General features: G+C 33.1%; 3 protein-coding genes across 3 annotated transcripts; 1 reads left to right on the forward strand and 2 right to left on the reverse strand.

The window, feature by feature from the left end:
* Positions 1-2,407: 2,407 nt before the first annotated feature.
* On the reverse strand, positions 2,408-4,706 carry LOC112766941 (uncharacterized). The gene is made up of 3 exons (XM_025812834.3): positions 4,092-4,706; positions 3,447-3,785; positions 2,408-3,206 (listed from the first exon to the last, which is right to left on the reverse strand). Exons 1-3 carry the CDS (start codon positions 4,374-4,376, stop codon positions 2,703-2,705), a joined length of 1,128 nt encoding a protein of 375 aa, XP_025668619.1. The 5' UTR covers positions 4,377-4,706; the 3' UTR covers positions 2,408-2,702.
* A 4,228-nt stretch (positions 4,707-8,934) lies between these two features.
* On the forward strand, positions 8,935-9,822 carry LOC112766545 (uncharacterized). The gene has a single exon (XM_025812433.3). It carries the CDS (start codon positions 8,935-8,937, stop codon positions 9,820-9,822), a length of 888 nt encoding a protein of 295 aa, XP_025668218.1.
* Positions 9,823-13,191: 3,369 nt separating this feature from the next.
* On the reverse strand, positions 13,192-14,448 carry LOC112763696 (uncharacterized). Its single transcript, XM_025809300.1, has one exon. The coding sequence runs from the start codon at positions 14,446-14,448 to the stop codon at positions 13,192-13,194; it is 1,257 nt and encodes a 418-aa protein (XP_025665085.1).
* Between the last annotated feature and the right edge of the window lie 2,776 nt (positions 14,449-17,224).

Below are 17,224 nucleotides of genomic sequence, written 5' to 3' on the forward strand. Positions count from 1 at the left end.
ACCTTTAAGGATTAGTTCTATGAAATTATCTTATCTTTTAATAACTAAGTACAAGGTATTTAGTCTCTTTAATATCAAATTAAATTTTATAATTTCAAATACAAGCGAATGATTTTAATTAATTTTTAAGAATAATTTAGTCTTTTCAAAATGAGTGCTAAAAGATATTTTAATACTTTAAATAGGAACCTACAAGGGTATTTTTTTTAAAAGCTAATGTTAAAAAAAAAGTCTTAGAGTCCGTGTTTGGGAAATAGCAGAAGCTATTTTTTTTTTTTTTTACTTTTGGATTATGAGAAGTCACAATCTGCGTATATGACACCATTTTAGAAAAAGTTTTTAACTTCTCGAAAAGTTAATTTACAGCTTTTCAAAGAAGTAGAAATATATGACTTCTCTGTTTCTCGATAAGTCATTCTATCACTTCTTTAAAAAAAAATTTAATTTCAAAACAAAAAAAAATCTACTTTCCTTTTTGACTCTGTGAAAAATACTGACCCTTCATCACCACTATTTTCACGCAAGGTCTGCTAGAAGCACTGGCCTTCCACCATCATTTCACCATCATTCTCACGCAATGTTCCAAACCTTCCCTTTTTCACGTAATGATTCATCTGATAGAAGTATTGATCCTCCACCACCATTTTCAGACAATATTGCATCTGAACAATTTACTGCATATATTCCTTCTAAATATTTTTTTATCATTTTATCACTCTATTTTTTATTATTAAAGTTGTATTTAACTATGGTATGAAATTTTAGTTTTAATTTTATTTTTTTTACATGTGATTTTATAGCTTGCTATTATTTTCATAGTTAATTATAGCAAGTTCTTAGACCTCAATAATGGAGAAGGGAGTTCTAATAGGAGTAAAAAAAATAAAAAATAATAACAAAATATACATTGACACACATTTTATATTTATTTTTTATTTTCACCTACCATATCATACACAATATCAGTGATTAGGTTATGTAAAATCAATATTCAATATTGGAAAGTATTTGTTATCATAGTTATTTTAATATTCATTCTCTTCTGTAAAAAAAAATTATTTTTGAGTTATTTATCCAAACACTACAACTTTAAAATAAGTATTTTTATAACTAAAAATCCAAACATAAAATAACTTATTTATAAGCTGTTATTAATAAAAGTTCTTATGCTTTAAGTTCTTTTTTCAAAGAATTTATTTAAGTTATTTACCCAAACTGGCCTTAGTCTCTTAAATGAACTCTATAAAAATGGTTGTCTTTTTCTAATCAAATTTAAATTTAAATTTTTTAATTCAATTAAACAGCGTTAAACTTTAATGGCATTTTAGTCTTTTTAATATTAATTATAAAATATTTTAAATTGTTTGAGTTTTAAAGAGGGCACTAATAATTTAAAATGAACTAAAAGGATATTTTAATCTTTTTAAAATTAAATTTAAATTTCTAATAATATAATCAAATAATATGAATTAATTCTATGATGATATTTTAATATTTTTTAAAATTAACTTAAAAATGTTTTTCATTCTTTGAAAATTAAATATGAGAGTAATTTTAGCTGTTATAAAAGTTCAAAATCACAATTTCCAATACAGTTAAACAACTTTCGTTCTAAAAGGTTATTTTATTCTTTTTAAGGCAAATCCTAACAAGTTATTTTGGCATATTAAAATTTAACTAGAGATATTTTAGTCTTTTTAATATCAAATTAAAATTCCTAATTGCTAATAAATCAAATGATTTTAATTAATTCTATAAAATTATTTTAGAAATTTAAAATTATTGTTTAAAGAATATTTTAGTTCTTTTAAAATTAATTATAAAAAATTATTTTATTTTTTTAAAATAAATTTTATGAGTATTTTAGTCTTTTAAAATTAATTCAAATTTTAATTTGTAATATAATTAATTAATTTTAACATAAAAGTGCATTTTATCTTTTTAATATTAATCATAAAAAAAAAACTATTTTGTAGAATATTTAAAAAATTCTTTAAAGGATCTAAGAGTATTTTACAATTAATTTAAAGGATATATTAATATTAAAGAATATTTAATATATTTTAAAAATAAAAATAATTTTTTTATAATGATGGTTATATAATCTACGTGGCAATTTTCCCTTAATCAAGGTATTTATTATTTATACCAATATATATTTATTTTTCAAAAATATTATTTATACATTAAAATTAATAATTAAAATAAGCTATTATGTATTTATATATAAATACATGTATAATTTAATTTATTTTTAATATATATTTTATATTTTAATGTGTATTCTATACTGATGACTGATTTAACATAATTGTTATTTTTCGGCGTTCAGCAACAAATACCTACTTGGCTACTTTGAATTATATAGGTTGGTCTTGGGACAGATTTAATTTACTAATCAATCAAATTGGTATGAATTAGGCCATTTTAATTGGATCAGTAAAGCATAACTTGATTAGTTAGCTTAAATCATAGGTAGAGCTACCTATGTACACCGAAAAACCAAAGGAAAAAAAAATATCGTGAACCCAACTGAAACATTTTCAAGCAGGATACACTTGTTTTTTCCTCTCATACAAAGTTCCCGTGAAGAAATGAATCACGGAACTTCCCAAGCATAGAAAAAAGCATGAAACACACTTCATATATTTCCTCTATACTTGTCTATGTACTATCTACAGTTTCCTATATTCATCAAAATCCTAATTCATGTTATCTGCACCATCATGTTCTCTGTCAATATCAGAGGGTGGCAAAAAGCAATCATTGGACAAACCAATTACGTTAAAATCAACCTCTTCAATGGTCCATACCTCCTCAATCATCCTCTTGTGATGGTGTGCTGCACCATACCTATGAAGTGTTGCAATTGTCTTCCCTCCATGTGCAATGTTAATGCCATCAACGTATCTATAATCTTCAATGGTAGACTCTATGGTTGTTTCCCAAAACACAGACTCTTTTCCTTTGACTGGTTTCATTTTCACCAACTTGGTGTCCTCAAATTTCACAAGCAGCCCCGTGCGTTGGCTGAAGTATCCCAACACTGAGTGCATTACGATTTCTGTGTGGGATGTGCATTGTGCTTGGAGGATTTGTTGGTCTGTTTGCAACTTGAGAATGAAACAAACTTCGTCGTTAATGGTGTTCTCTCCTACACATTCAGCGTCTAGGAACAAGTTAGCTATACACCTTGGGTCCAGCCCCTGATCACAGTAACAACCACAAATCAACAATAAATAAAGAAAATCAACCAATCAATTTGAATGACAAGGCAATCAGTTATGCAGTTATAGAGTGAACATAATTAGAGAGAGCACTCTAATAGTCCTATGGCACTTATATCACAAAATGTTTTTGTGTCTCTTTCTTTGTAGGATGTTCACTCTTGATATTCAAATTTTGAAATAGAAATGTCATCGGTGTGAATGTGTGTATTGATTTACCTGAAAGAAGCGGCGAAGGGGTCTTGGAGGGCCTTTGTTGGCCTGAAAAGGTTGAGAGGAAGACTGGTTCCACGCTAGCTTGCCATCACTGCCTGCACTAACCTTGAAACCAGAAACAACCAATTCTATGCACCACAAATCTGGGTTCTTTTGCCAGAGCACAAAGCCTCCGGCTTCACGCCTGCCTGTTGGGTGAAAGATTTCTTCGTCGGGACGCATCTCCGACCCACATATTCGCACTTGCCCCATTGCATACATACTTTTCACTGAGTTCAATGCGGAATGTCCTCCAGTGGCAGCAACATACTGCTGAACTATGTATTTTGCCGTGGAATCTCTCTGCCAATTCAATGAAACTAGTGCTTGTTATTCTAAGCAAGGATATGACAGAACTATTGCAAGCTCAAAATCATGCCACATAACTGATCACTTGTAATTCTAATCAAGATGGTGACTAACTGAGAAAACAAATTGATCTGTGTGGCTACAATAAAATGAGTAAATATCAACATAACCCTAAACACAGTTGGTTTAGTTCTGCATATTAAAGAATAAGCAAACAATGAGCATGCTACACCCTAATTTCTCATAATTAATCATCATCCAGAGTATAAAAAGTGGTAAAATAAGAAGGAGAATGCTTACGATGGAACAATCTTTGAGGGGGCGAGTGAGAGTGTTATCGGATTGAACGGGGAGAGGAATAAGAGGGGCACCAACGAGCTTAAGCAAAACCATGAATTCATTGTAAGAAGGAGCAGAGAGATGGGAAGACATATCAGAAGAGGGAGAATTCATGAGAGCTCGGAGTGTATGCCAGCGATTGAAGCCATTGCTGCCCAAAGCGGTGAGCATCTCCTCTGGAATGGGGACCTCCAGCACCGTCTCCAACCCTTCCGCATCGTCAAGATTTGGACACAGTTTCCTCATGGATTGGAATACGATACTGATGAGGTTGATTAGAACAAGAAAGAGCGAAGAAAAAGAACTAACAAAGAAGGAAAGAAATCCTCCTCCTCCTTCTTCCTCTTTCTGTTTACCCAATGCCTCGCTTCGGTTGATGATTTTTGCTCACTTAGATATCAATCAAATTGGGGGAAATGTATGTCCTCTTTTTCTTAGGCGCTCCTCGCGCGTAGCTCTAGGCTGCTGCCACCTGCCTCATGTTCTGCCCTCCTCTTTCGCGCCATATATATAGTTTTTCCCTTTTTTTTTTCTTTTTCGGATATTTAGCATGCTCACATACTCACAAACCAAAACGGTTTCTTCTTTTTTTGTTTCTCGCTATTAATAACTTTCTGCATATATTAAACTCCTAATAAGTTAGGTACATTAAAACTAGTTAATTAATAATAATTATCTCACATAACATTTTCTGTAGTTCTGTAGTATTACTAGTTCGACTTGATTAGACTCATCTTTTTAGAACATCTTCTTGGATATTCTCTAAAACTGTAAAAATATGAATCTAGAAGAACAAAAATTGTTTAATAGCAGAGACACTAAATACAGAGGGATACAAGATTTTTGTTCTTTCTGTCCTCCACCATGTGAAAAATTATAAATTTATAATTGAAATGGAAAGACTGCATTTTCAACGTATCATTTTTTATATTAATTTTTTTTATTCTCTCTTTTCAATTTAACTTTAAATTCTAAAAATAAAAATCAACATAAAAGAGTACAAAATAGTGCATGCATGTAGTATTTTTAGTGCTTGTTTAGACGTCATTATTTTGATAAAAAAAATCTTTTTTTATTTTTTAATGTGTTTGGCAATAAAAGTAAAAATACTAGAAAAATAAAAAAAACATCTTTTTTAAGAAGCTGTAATTTATATATTTTTTTAAAAGATCTTTTTTTTTTTAAAAAAGATGTTTTTCATGTAATAAATAAATAAAAAAGTACTTTTATATTGTTATACCCAAACATAATAAATAGATAAAAATATCTTTTTATATGAGATACCCAAACATAAAATTACTTTTACTTTTTCATAAGATTTTTTAAAAAAAATAACTCAAAAAAAGATTTTTTTAGAAGTTCACCCAAACAAACTCTTATTACGGTGTTTTCTCATATATCTATTTTTTCAATTACTCGACACAAATATAATATAAATGTTCACCCTTTCACCTCTCACATGTCCCACACAAATTTTATTAGCGCCATAAAATTTTTCATATATTATATTCCTCAATTCCTTTTTTTTATGACTGTCATTAACTCATTAATGTGAAACGAAAATAGTAATGTACTACTCACCATTGTGTCAATCACAAGTCTCATATATATATACATCTCTCCTGTGCTTGTTTACGGAATTACAGTACAACTTCTGCTTTCTTGTTCATATATTTGTTATTAACGCCAAGAAAAAAAAATTATCATCAGTTAATTCAAAGCCCATTTAGGATTCTCAATGGACTCATTAATTAATACAGTCAACGGATTGCACCCTTAGTAATTGGTTTTGTTAGCTCCAACTAACCACATTAGAGGGCCTGTTTATTGTTTCATTATGATATAAGAAGCATGTATACGCCCAAGTTTAGTACTCGTTGAATTGAATTAAGGCCCAAAATAAAGAAAAAGAAAAATAAAGCATTGATAACGCAGTTTACGTGGAAAGAACATGGATGATTTTTCCTCTCTTGTTTGGAAATGCTTGTCTGTTGTTCATGTATGTGATAGATGTGGTCAGTGACGGACCCAGAAAATTTATGGTAAGGGGGCAAAAATAATTCACATTATTATCAAAAGATATATTAATTTAAATTTAAAAAGAGCTCTTTTATAAAAGCATTACTACTCGCACTATCAGATTTCATAAGATAATAATAGAGATAAAAAACAGCATCTTATGAAATACTATATTCCAATTAATTGCTAAATTCATCAAACCAATCAGCATTAAATTTACCAAAAAAAGTCCCAAAATATGTTTGTAGAAAATTATATTCTCTTGGTTGACAATGATCTTTTCACAAATAAATTTGTCTAATTTCATCTCTGTCATTTATATCATAATTTAAAATTTTGGGTCGTTGTTCAGGATCAACTATGAAACTTTTTACATTGAATTTTAAAAACTTTTTTTTATTAGAAGAGACTAATGAAGTGACTTCAGATTCTAGTGGTAGCTTTCTTTTAAAATATTTTTCCATTATTATTTCTAAAAATAAAAAATATATATTCTAAATTAGTAAATTGATCGATTCACTTTAGAAATTTATATGCAACATAATTATATATAATAGAATAGAATGAAAGATAAACAAATAAATAATAAGGATCACTAAATCAAAAATAAAATAAAATATATAAATTCATGAAGAGAATATAAAAATAGATTAATACCTAAACTATAATTGTTTGAATTAAAATTTGCAATCGAAAATATGAAAAGAGAAACAATAAAATTGAAAAAAAACATAAAATCATAGAGAGCTGTATAAAACAAAATAGAGAATTTAAAATTTACCTGTTGATGAAGACAAGATGACCACTAAACAAGGAATAGAAAAAAATGTTGAAAATATGAAACTAAGAAGAGAGTTTAAGAGAATAAATGAGTGACGACTAGGATTTGAGAATGAGAGAAGACTAAATTTAATTAGGTTAACTCATAATCAAAATGATAGCAAGATAAAATGGATTCAAGGTTTTAAATAATTAGTTTAATTTATTTGTAATGGGATCATTTAAAATTTAAAATGGGGGCATATTATATATGTATATATTTTTTTTTGTTTAAAAAAATTAAATGAGAGTGGGGGCAAGTGCCCCCCCATGGTTCCATGTAGGTCCGTGCCTGGATGTGGTTGCTGGGACTTGGTATGAAGTATTACGAACTTTGTCCCGTTATGTATATCTGGGAGCTCCGCTGCCAAAATATAAAGCAATAAAAAATACATCTAAATGTGTTTGATTCATTAGAAAAATTATGAAATGTGATAAGGGGGGACAGCGACAGATTCATTCTTTTGCGGTATAGACCTTGTCAACGTGCTGCTGGACACAAGTTGTTTTACTTCTCACTCTCTATCAGTTGCATATTTTATATTTATAATATTTTCTTTAATTTGACGGAGTGTTCTGATTTAGGTTAAGCTGTTAGTTTACTACCTCTTCCCCGTAATGTTGGAGACAAAAGATTATTGCAATATACAAATTTTGACCTTTAAATTTAGTTACCCATTATATGTTTTATTTCTTATTGTCTTCAACTCAGTGATTCCCGTCTGATATATATATATATATATATATATATATATATATATATATATATATATATATATATATATAGCTGAAAGAGAAAAAAAAAGACAGCAATTAGCCGATTACCATTGTAGTGCGTACATATATAATTAGCAATGCAGGGTAGTTAATTAAGGAATTTTTTTTTCTCTTAGCCCTATTATTCACATATTATTTTGAACATTAATATGAGAGTCCTGAGTCCATGATTATCAAGATACATGTGAATGAAAACAGATAAAATATAGTAGAGTTGTATAAAACATATTGACTGGTTAATTGACTGTCACTAAAAACTTATACCAAAGATCAGTCTACATGTATTTTTGTATAATTATTATATGTGTATTTAACTTATTTTTAATAGACGTATATTTTATATTTCAATATATATTTTATACAAATAATTAATTTAACTGTTATTAAAATCGATAATAAAAGAGAAATAATAAAAAATTAACCAATTACTTTATTTAATATTTATTAATTTTAATAATATTTAATAAATTTTAAATAAAATAAACTTAGATTTTTTTAGCTAATTTTATTTTATTACCAACCATTTCCATATCATGACATACGATCATTGATGCAAGGCAATAAATAAGCACAACACGTCAACACAACACAAAAAATAAGTTAAAACTTCATTAAGGCCAAATAATCCATTATATATATTTGCAATTGACTCAGGGCGTTCGATCGGAGTTTAATTTATTCCATGTATGAACATCTTGCACACAGCAGTTTGCAACAGTTTAATTTTCCTTCTGATGACGAAATTGTATGTTGAAAAATATAGGCTAATAATCTTTTATCATCTGCGACGTGTTTTTCTTGCAGTTATGTGCGTGTCTTCATCTTCTAACTGGATCCCTTAATACACAGCCTTTTTCGAACCATACATTGTATAGGAATTCAACCATTACCCTTTCAAGACATAATTAAACCACTATATTTTGATTCAATAAAATCCTATAATAGTAGTACTATAATAACCGTACCCCACAACCTGATGACCAAGTCCTAATCAAGTACATTAGTTCTTTAATTTTCTCTTCAATATCCTTACATGCCGGCCATTCTTTTAGTTTATTATTTTCCATACGAATATTCTTTTCCCTTAGGAAAATTTAATACTACGATATAAAGATAGATATTCTTTTCAGGGTTTTCCCAAACTCACACCATTATTGTTCATACTCTTAATAATAATATAATTTGCAGCATGGCTAAAGGGTTCAAGCTGAAATTCAATATCCCTTTATTCCAAATGTGTCGTTCAAAAGACCCTTCCGCTTTCCCAGGAAACCCTGTAGTTCCTGCAATATACCGTCTTTCTCCGGTGAACCCTAAAGAGCATGACGTTGGATACCCTTCAAGCCTGTTAGTACCTCCTCCGCCACCCTCCTCACCGGAACACAGGGGTAGTAAGGTCACTTCAAGAATCATGTCCTTACGCCAAATGTGCCGTGACGACCACCGCGACAAGCAAGTAAACACCAGAGGCAGAAGAAGCACATCCAGCGTTCCTTCCAGGAGAAGCAACGTGGCGGTTGACAACGAAGAAGAAAGCGAGTCTCTAATTTCTTGCACCACAAGTTTCTCGGACGATTCTTATTCTCTCAAACCGGAGAGAGATTTAGTTAGCAGCAGCAGTGGCAGCAGGAGGCACATGAGGAGGATAAGCAGCGTGAAGAAGGTTCAGAGAATGAGGTTCAACACTGCGAGATTAGAACTACCGGAAACAGAACAAGTAAAGAAGACAAAGACAAAGACGAAGACGAAGGTTGTGTCGACGGCATCAACCACAAGGATGAGGCGGAGCAGCGCGGAGGGGAAGGTGAGGGAGAGCTTTGCGGTGGTGAAGAAGTCGAAGGATCCGTATGAGGACTTCAAGAGATCAATGGTGGAGATGATAAGGGAGATGGAGATGCGTGATGCAGAGGATTTGCAGCAACTGCTTCAGTGTTTCTTGGCTCTGAACTCCAGGTGCTATCACGATGTGATTGTGCGTGCTTTCATGGAGATATGGCAAGAGATGTTCGTTATGAAGCCTGCGTCCTCCAACACCAACGATATTCTCCAAAGAGATCAATTGCAACTAGGAGAGTAACGTAGCAGGGGATCTGTGTTTTTTTGTTCTTGCATTGTATTTATTTTTCTATTGCCTTAATTTGTTGATTTTACATGCCTGTAACTGTAAGTCATAGCTAAGCTTGCAAAGTTTTTGGCTTGATTTGTTTTCTTTGTTTTCTATATCGTAGACGTTTGTGATATGCATACGTGTATCGTAAACTACATGTAATCAGGATGATGATTATTTGATTTCTGTATGAAAAAACAATAATAGACTAATGGAATTCCTATTTGGATTGTAAAAGTGAAAAATGGATCTATTTGGATCCTAGTTTAAAATAGGATGAAAAAGAAAAAATGGAAGTAGATTAAATCAATTTAAAGTATTATTACTCTCTATGATTATCAAAAATGTTTTGTGAACAAATAATTTGCTAACCAAATTTTAACCAAATGATATTTTTCATTTCGCATTACAAAAGTTTTGGGAGTCAATATTACACAATAAATATTTTTATTAACGTTCAAAACAAGAAAAAAAATATCCTAAAACTTTAAAAAACAAGAACATGTAAAGTTTAACTGAAAGAAATATTTAAAACTCAAACTCAATAAAAGTTCATCTTTAAAAAACTTCATATTTGACTTATTTAGCAATTTATTATGACTGAAACTGATTGTTGTAGTATTGATTTTCTAGTATTACTCTTTTGTATTTATTTTTCTCTATTAAAAAACACAAAAATTCTAATAAAAAACACCAACGATCCTAGAAAAAACAAACGAATGAGAGCAAAGAGATGAAGATTATAATCTCCCAACAATCTTATTGTTTTGTTTACTAAAAATAAGAATTGATTATCTTTTTATTTTGTTAGATATTAATTCATCTAGTATTTTGAAAAAAACTAATTTAAGTATTCATGTTTATATTAACTATTATATCATCAAGAAGTATGCTTTGATTAGTTCATTGATAAAAATTTGGTTTTAAAATTCTTTAAATTAAAAAATTGGCACTATTTAATGGATAGAGAAGAAATTTAAAAATACAATAAAAGAAAAATGAGAGAAATAAAAAAATCAGTTTTTTGTGAAACAGTTTTCTATATCAAACCTTGGACGGAATAGTTATTAAGAAAAATTAAAACTAACATGAATGAATAAATAAATAAATGAGTTACAATTTGAAAGGAAGGATTTTTTCCGTAAATAAAATAAAAAAATAATTATTTTTTCATAAAAAACTTTATTTGTAAGGATAAGATTTTTTTTTTTTTTAGAATAACAGCAAGTTTGCCACACCCCGCGTAAACTCTATAATTTATATGATAAGTTCGGCACACTATTTAAATCTAGTGGGACCATTTTTGTTTGTCCCTTTTTTCTTCCATTCTCTCTTCCAAATTTTTTCTGTTAATCTTTTTTGTATTTTCGACATCCGTAAAGTTAGGTGTAGACGATATTCTTAGTTCCAAGCTAGTAAATAATAGTCTATTTTGTTTATCTTAATTAAAATTATTTCTTATGCTTAATTAAAGTTACTGTTTACATGTTAGATAAAATTGTTAGGTATAGATTTTTTGTTGGTTAGAATAACAGATTTACTGTTTACATGTTAGTTAGTTAGACGTACTTTTAAGTGTTGTTATGTTAGGTAGATTGTTTTATGTTACCATTTTTTAGTATAGTTACTGTTTATTGTCTATAAACATGTTAATGAATATAAGAAAGTATATTGTCTATAAACATGTTAATGAATATAAGAAAGTATATTATTAGTTAATTTAGCCAGAGTTATTAGCTTGCGTTGTGAATTAGAAGGTAATTAGTGGAATAATTAATTAGGTTGAGTTAGATAAAAAAGAAACGTGAGCAATAAAATTTAGAGTTGATTATTTTCCATTTAATTAGTTACATGACGACGTCAGTTAAATAGGGTAAACTTAAAATTTGTAGGTTTATAAGCTATTTTTCATTTAATTTATTTTTTTAATAATTTAGTGTGTGATTTTATTTTACTAGATTGTGTTTCGATGGAGTAGCAGTTATTGGGTTATGAGGATGAGATGTATAGATTGGATCACGCTGAGCATACTGCTGGGAGGCTTGATCGAGTGGTATAATTTTTTTTACCTTTTTTATTTTATTGTATTTAATAAGCATTGAACTTGCTATTATATTTCTTCACCGTCCCTTTTGTTCTTAATTTTTTTTCCGTTTGGTAGGCGCCTCGGATCTTGCGCACCAAACGAAATCTGATGACACAGCCGCCGGAGCAGATTAGACCATATCTGAGACGAGCCGGGTTTGAGTACGTGGCCTATATGGTCGAGTTCGAGTACGATTGGTCGCTTACCTCGGCGTTGATAGAGAGGTGGAGGCCTGAGTCCCATACCTTTCATCTACTGTGCGGGTAGATGACTATCACCTTGCAGGACGTGGCTTATCAATTGGGACTCAGGATTAACAGTGATCCTGTGAGTGGATGCATTGGTGGGTGGGAGCAGCACCATCAAGGACGGATCATTGAGGAGTTATGTGAGCAGATTCTGGGTGTTGTTCCCGGCCCAGAGGACAAACAGTCACAGATGAAGTGGACTATGAAGCTCACTTGGTTCCACAACACGGTTTGTGGAGAGCTGGAGCAGGATGCCACAGAGGAGTGCCTGATGAGGTACACGAAAGGATACATTATGCAGTTGATAAGGGGTATCCTCTTCCCGGATGCCTCTAACTCTCAGGTGCATATTAGGTGGCTTCCTCTGCTGGAGGACCTTGATCGTGTGGCCGGTTGTCGTGGGGTTCGGCTGTGCTGGCATGGCTGTACTGCCAAATGTGCCAGGCCACGGAGCATGATCAGCGCAACTTGGGAGGATGCGTCAGCTTGATGCTTTTCTGGGCTTACCACCGTATTCCGTTAGTACGGCTCGATGGCTTTGATACTCGTCGCTCCAGCTGCGAATTATGCGATGTTGAGGGATCAGATGAGTACTCCAGCGCCTGGCCCAGTCCCTCCACTTGGTCGTGGTCAGCGAGATGTCAGACCACCTGCGTGTGGCACAGGTGGGTGTCTCAATCCTAGGCCCCACGGACGACATGCTGGCCCATGGGGTGGGGGCGAGGGCGGGGTTAGTAGCTTCTAGTTCTTTATGATTATTGTATGGAATTAATGTACAAAAGGTCGCGTTGTTATAAAACTTTTATACATAGCTTATTTATGATGAAAACGGTAGTTTTTTATAATATTATATATCACTACGTTATATATCACTGCGGTACACAACTTTTTGAATGACATATATATCACTGCGTTATATATCTCTGCGGTACACAAAAATAATTTATTTAATGACATATAACATTGTAGTTCATGCATACATGAATTTATTTAAAACAACTACAACTATCGTCGACTAGAAGATGCCCCTCCATCACCAAGAGCGGTGCAAGTCCTCCGCGTGTGTCTGCTTTGGCGACACAATCCGCACCACTTCTCCCCATTATACTCAACGTCATCCATGTTGTTACGAATCCTGGAGCTCATGGGGCGACCTCTCTTCTCTTTCATCGTCCTAGGGTTGGGCCGGATTCGGGGACCGTCATACGATGGCCAATCATCCTCGTGTCCTATCGGTCGAAACTTTGATCTGTAAACATTGAAGACCGACTCCATGCGGTACACAGGGTGTACAAACCGCTTCCAATCAAGTCTTGCATGAGAGCAAGCTGCAAGCACGTGACGACAAGGAATATGAAGAGCCTGAAAATACCCACAATCACACTTGCGCTCATCAAGCAGCACCTGATAACTCTGTTGCCTGGATCCAGAAACTGTCGCTAACTCTTCAACCGTGAAGTTTGTCCTCAATCGATCAAACTGGTAAACATTCATAGTGTTCACGTGCTTCGAGTTGAATTCTATGGCCTTCATCAATGTCTGTGAGAATTTAGCACCAACCTGAAGTTGGGCCAGTGCCTCGGAACCCTTCCTTGCAAAAATTTCACCCAAACGGAAATAACTTGACTTAACAAGAGCCGTGATTGGCAAATTGCGGGAACCCTTCATAACAGCATTAATACACTCAGAGATATTGGTTGTCATGTGACCAAATTGACGACCCTCATCAGCATACTGTGGCCACTGTGACCGTGGAATTTCTTCAAGCCAGTTTGTAATAGCTACATTTTCGCCTCTCGGACGGCCATAATAATGAGCGAACTCACGACGCGACTTCGAGTATGCTGCATTAATAAGAACCTTCTTTAAGTCTTTGTTCTTAAAGTGGGTCATGAAGTTGGCTGCAATGTGTCTTGTACAACACGCTTGGAAGGCATGAGGTGGTTTCCATAAACTTCCTTCGGCGTTCAGTGCTCCATCAATGGACTTGTGTCTGTCTAAAATCACTAACACCCCTGGTTGTGGTGTCACATGCTCCCGTAGGTACGAAAGAAAGAACGACCACACCTTCTTTGTCTTACCCTCAACAACTGCAAATGTAATTGGCAGAATGTTTGCATTGCCATCTTGCGCTATGGCCATCAACAAAGTCCCACCGTATTTACCATATAAGTGGGTGCCATCAATGGAGATAAGTGGCTTGTAATACTTGAAGGCCTCAACACACGGTGGAAATGTCCAAAAGACCTGATGAAATATCATAGTGTCGGTGGAGGCAGGCCAGGGCTGTGTCACTAGTTGCACCTAGGTACCTAAATAGACATACATTAGTGGGCTTCTTGTACACGACTGAATTATTTAATAGCGAATAACTAAACCTGAAATAAATCTAACCTAGAAAGTACATATGCATGGCGAATAACCAACGAGGAAGCTCATTGTATGGCTCCTCCCAATCGCCATATATTCTAGCGATGACTCTTTATTTTACAAGCCAAACCTTTCTGTAGGACGCCTTGTAACCAAAGTGATTCTCCACACCTCCTTGTAGAACCCTGATGCTGATTGTTGGATCGGCCTTGACCATCGTGAAAATGTGTTGCGCAATCACATTCAAATCCAACCTACGATGATCTTGCCCCATCGAAGTTTGCATGCAAGTATGAGGACCAGTGTATCTCCTAACCTCCCACTTTTCTTGCTTTCGGCGATATGATATGAGTATGCTCCAATGACAACCGGGTCCAAACTGAATACATCGTGCATTGTACCTTAAATGGTCACTCTCTACTATTTTGTACTCCGCAGCCCTCCTGATGTTGTACTGCTTAACTGCCAACATGACTTCTTTCTTATTCCCAAATTGTTGTCCAACCTCAAATTCGTTGCTTGGATCTTCTTCAGGACCTCCCTGGGTAAATGACCAATCCGAAGTCATTGTATTGAGATTCAACCTCGTGAAATGATCTGGCCGATCATATGGTCGAAAAATGGAAGGCTGTGTCAGAGAAATGTGTGTGTCACCATAGTAGTTCATCTCCTCTTTCTCGTCACCATCATCAGGGATTTCGGGTGATTCTTCGTCAGCATTGTCTCCGTTATCGAGGTTGACTTCATATTGCTCCATCATCGGATCTCTGATAGCAGAACCATCATGACTTTCAAGATTCTCATCCATTAAGTCAATGTTACGAACTTCAACATTAGACCCTTCCTAACTACCCTCAGGTGGCATATTTAGATCCACCATCGTCCTTCTGGTAGTTCATCTAACAACTCCACTCATCAGACTATCATCGACAGCATCTGCAGATGATCCTCGGCCACCAAAGTCAACAAAAAACACATATAATTCCAACAGATGAATATTTGTCCATCGGTTGTGCCAGGACCTTATAAGTCGTACGTCCTCGTCGTCGCGCAACCGGTACCTAATTCAAAACAATAGAAATATCTCTCACAACCATGGTCTGATAAATATACTAGTAACAGAGACAAAGACAATACAACTGTAATATACCTTTTATAAAACAAATTGCCATCTATTTCAGTCGAATATCTGTAGTAAATTTTTTCACCCTTTTAGATTCTTACTGTCCGACGGAATGCAATATCACATTGTTCAAAGCTGTTAAATTGTTGACTTCCGGTGTCATGTAGGTAATTATCGGTTGGCTCGATCAAAAAACAATTGAACCTTCTTCATCATACACTATTTCACTATCGTAATGAATGGATAACAATGGATTTTCTGACATCGTAGCGACAATGTTAATAGTGAGAAAGAAAGTAAACAAAGAAATTGTGACTCCTTGATCTACTCTCCAATAGGCCTGCTTTTATTTCCGAAATTTACATTGAGTTCGCCGAGGGGTACGACGAACTCTATATAAATTATAGAGTTCGTAGGGGGTGCAGCAAACTTGCTGTTATTCTAAAAAAAAAATCGTATCCTTGAAAATAAAGCTTAGATATCTTTTATGGGGAAATAATTAATTTTTTATTTTATTTACGAAAAAAATCCTTTAAAGGAAATATAGATAGAAGATGTATAGATACTTATTACCTAGGACGAATGTAAATGCATTTCAGAGAAAATAAAGATTACAGTGCTCTTTGAATTTTAAAGTCTAAATTTTAAATTTTAGACTCTAAATTTTTAATTTTAAATTTAAACTCTAAATATTAAATTCTAAATTCTAAATCCTAAAATTTTAAATTATAAACCCTAAATTCTAAATTCTAAACTTTTAACTCTAAATTATAAATCTGAAATATTGATATAAAATATAATAAACAAAACATTATAATTTATTTAATTAACAAAGAGTGCAGCACTCTTTGTTTAGTAACTAGTAAAAAGCGCTTATGGAATGTATATAGTTTTTATTACTAAAAAGTTTGTTTCAATATTTTTGTATAGAGTAGAGTACTATTGTAGTTTGGGTTAAATTCTAATTCAATAATGATAGGTGTATGATAAACCCCAATTTTGTGGTTTATCTTGTGCTTAATTTGGGGAATTTTATCAACTTTTCTCACATTTATTCAATGAAATAGCATGGTTTTGTAATTCTCCATAAATTTGTGCTTAAGTGTGAAAACATGCTTTTTAGGCCTTAAAATAGCTAAATTTAACTCACTTTAATTCCATTCGATGCCTTGATATGTTTGTTGAGTGATTTCAGATTCATAGGGCAAGTATTGGATGGAAGAAGTGAGGAAAAAAGCATGCAAAGTGGGCGAACTCATGAAGAAATGAAAGAACTGTAAAGCTGTCAAGCCTAACCTCTTCGCACTCAATCGACCATAATTTGAGCTACAGAGGTCCAAATGAGGCGGTTCCAGTTGCGTTGGAAAGATAACATCCGGGGCTTCAAAATGATATAAAATTTGTCATATGTTGCTTCGCGTATAGGGGCGCGCACGCGCCATGTACGCATGCGCGCCGATGCTGCTCGTGGCCCACTAAAGATGAAATCGTTGGGGACGATTTCTGAAGCACTCTAGGCCCAACCCAACTCATTTCTAATGCTAT

The sequence above is a fragment of the Arachis hypogaea genome, chromosome 17 (assembly GCF_003086295.3).
Source record: "Arachis hypogaea cultivar Tifrunner chromosome 17, arahy.Tifrunner.gnm2.J5K5, whole genome shotgun sequence".
Classification (NCBI taxonomy): Eukaryota; Viridiplantae; Streptophyta; class Magnoliopsida; order Fabales; family Fabaceae; genus Arachis; species Arachis hypogaea.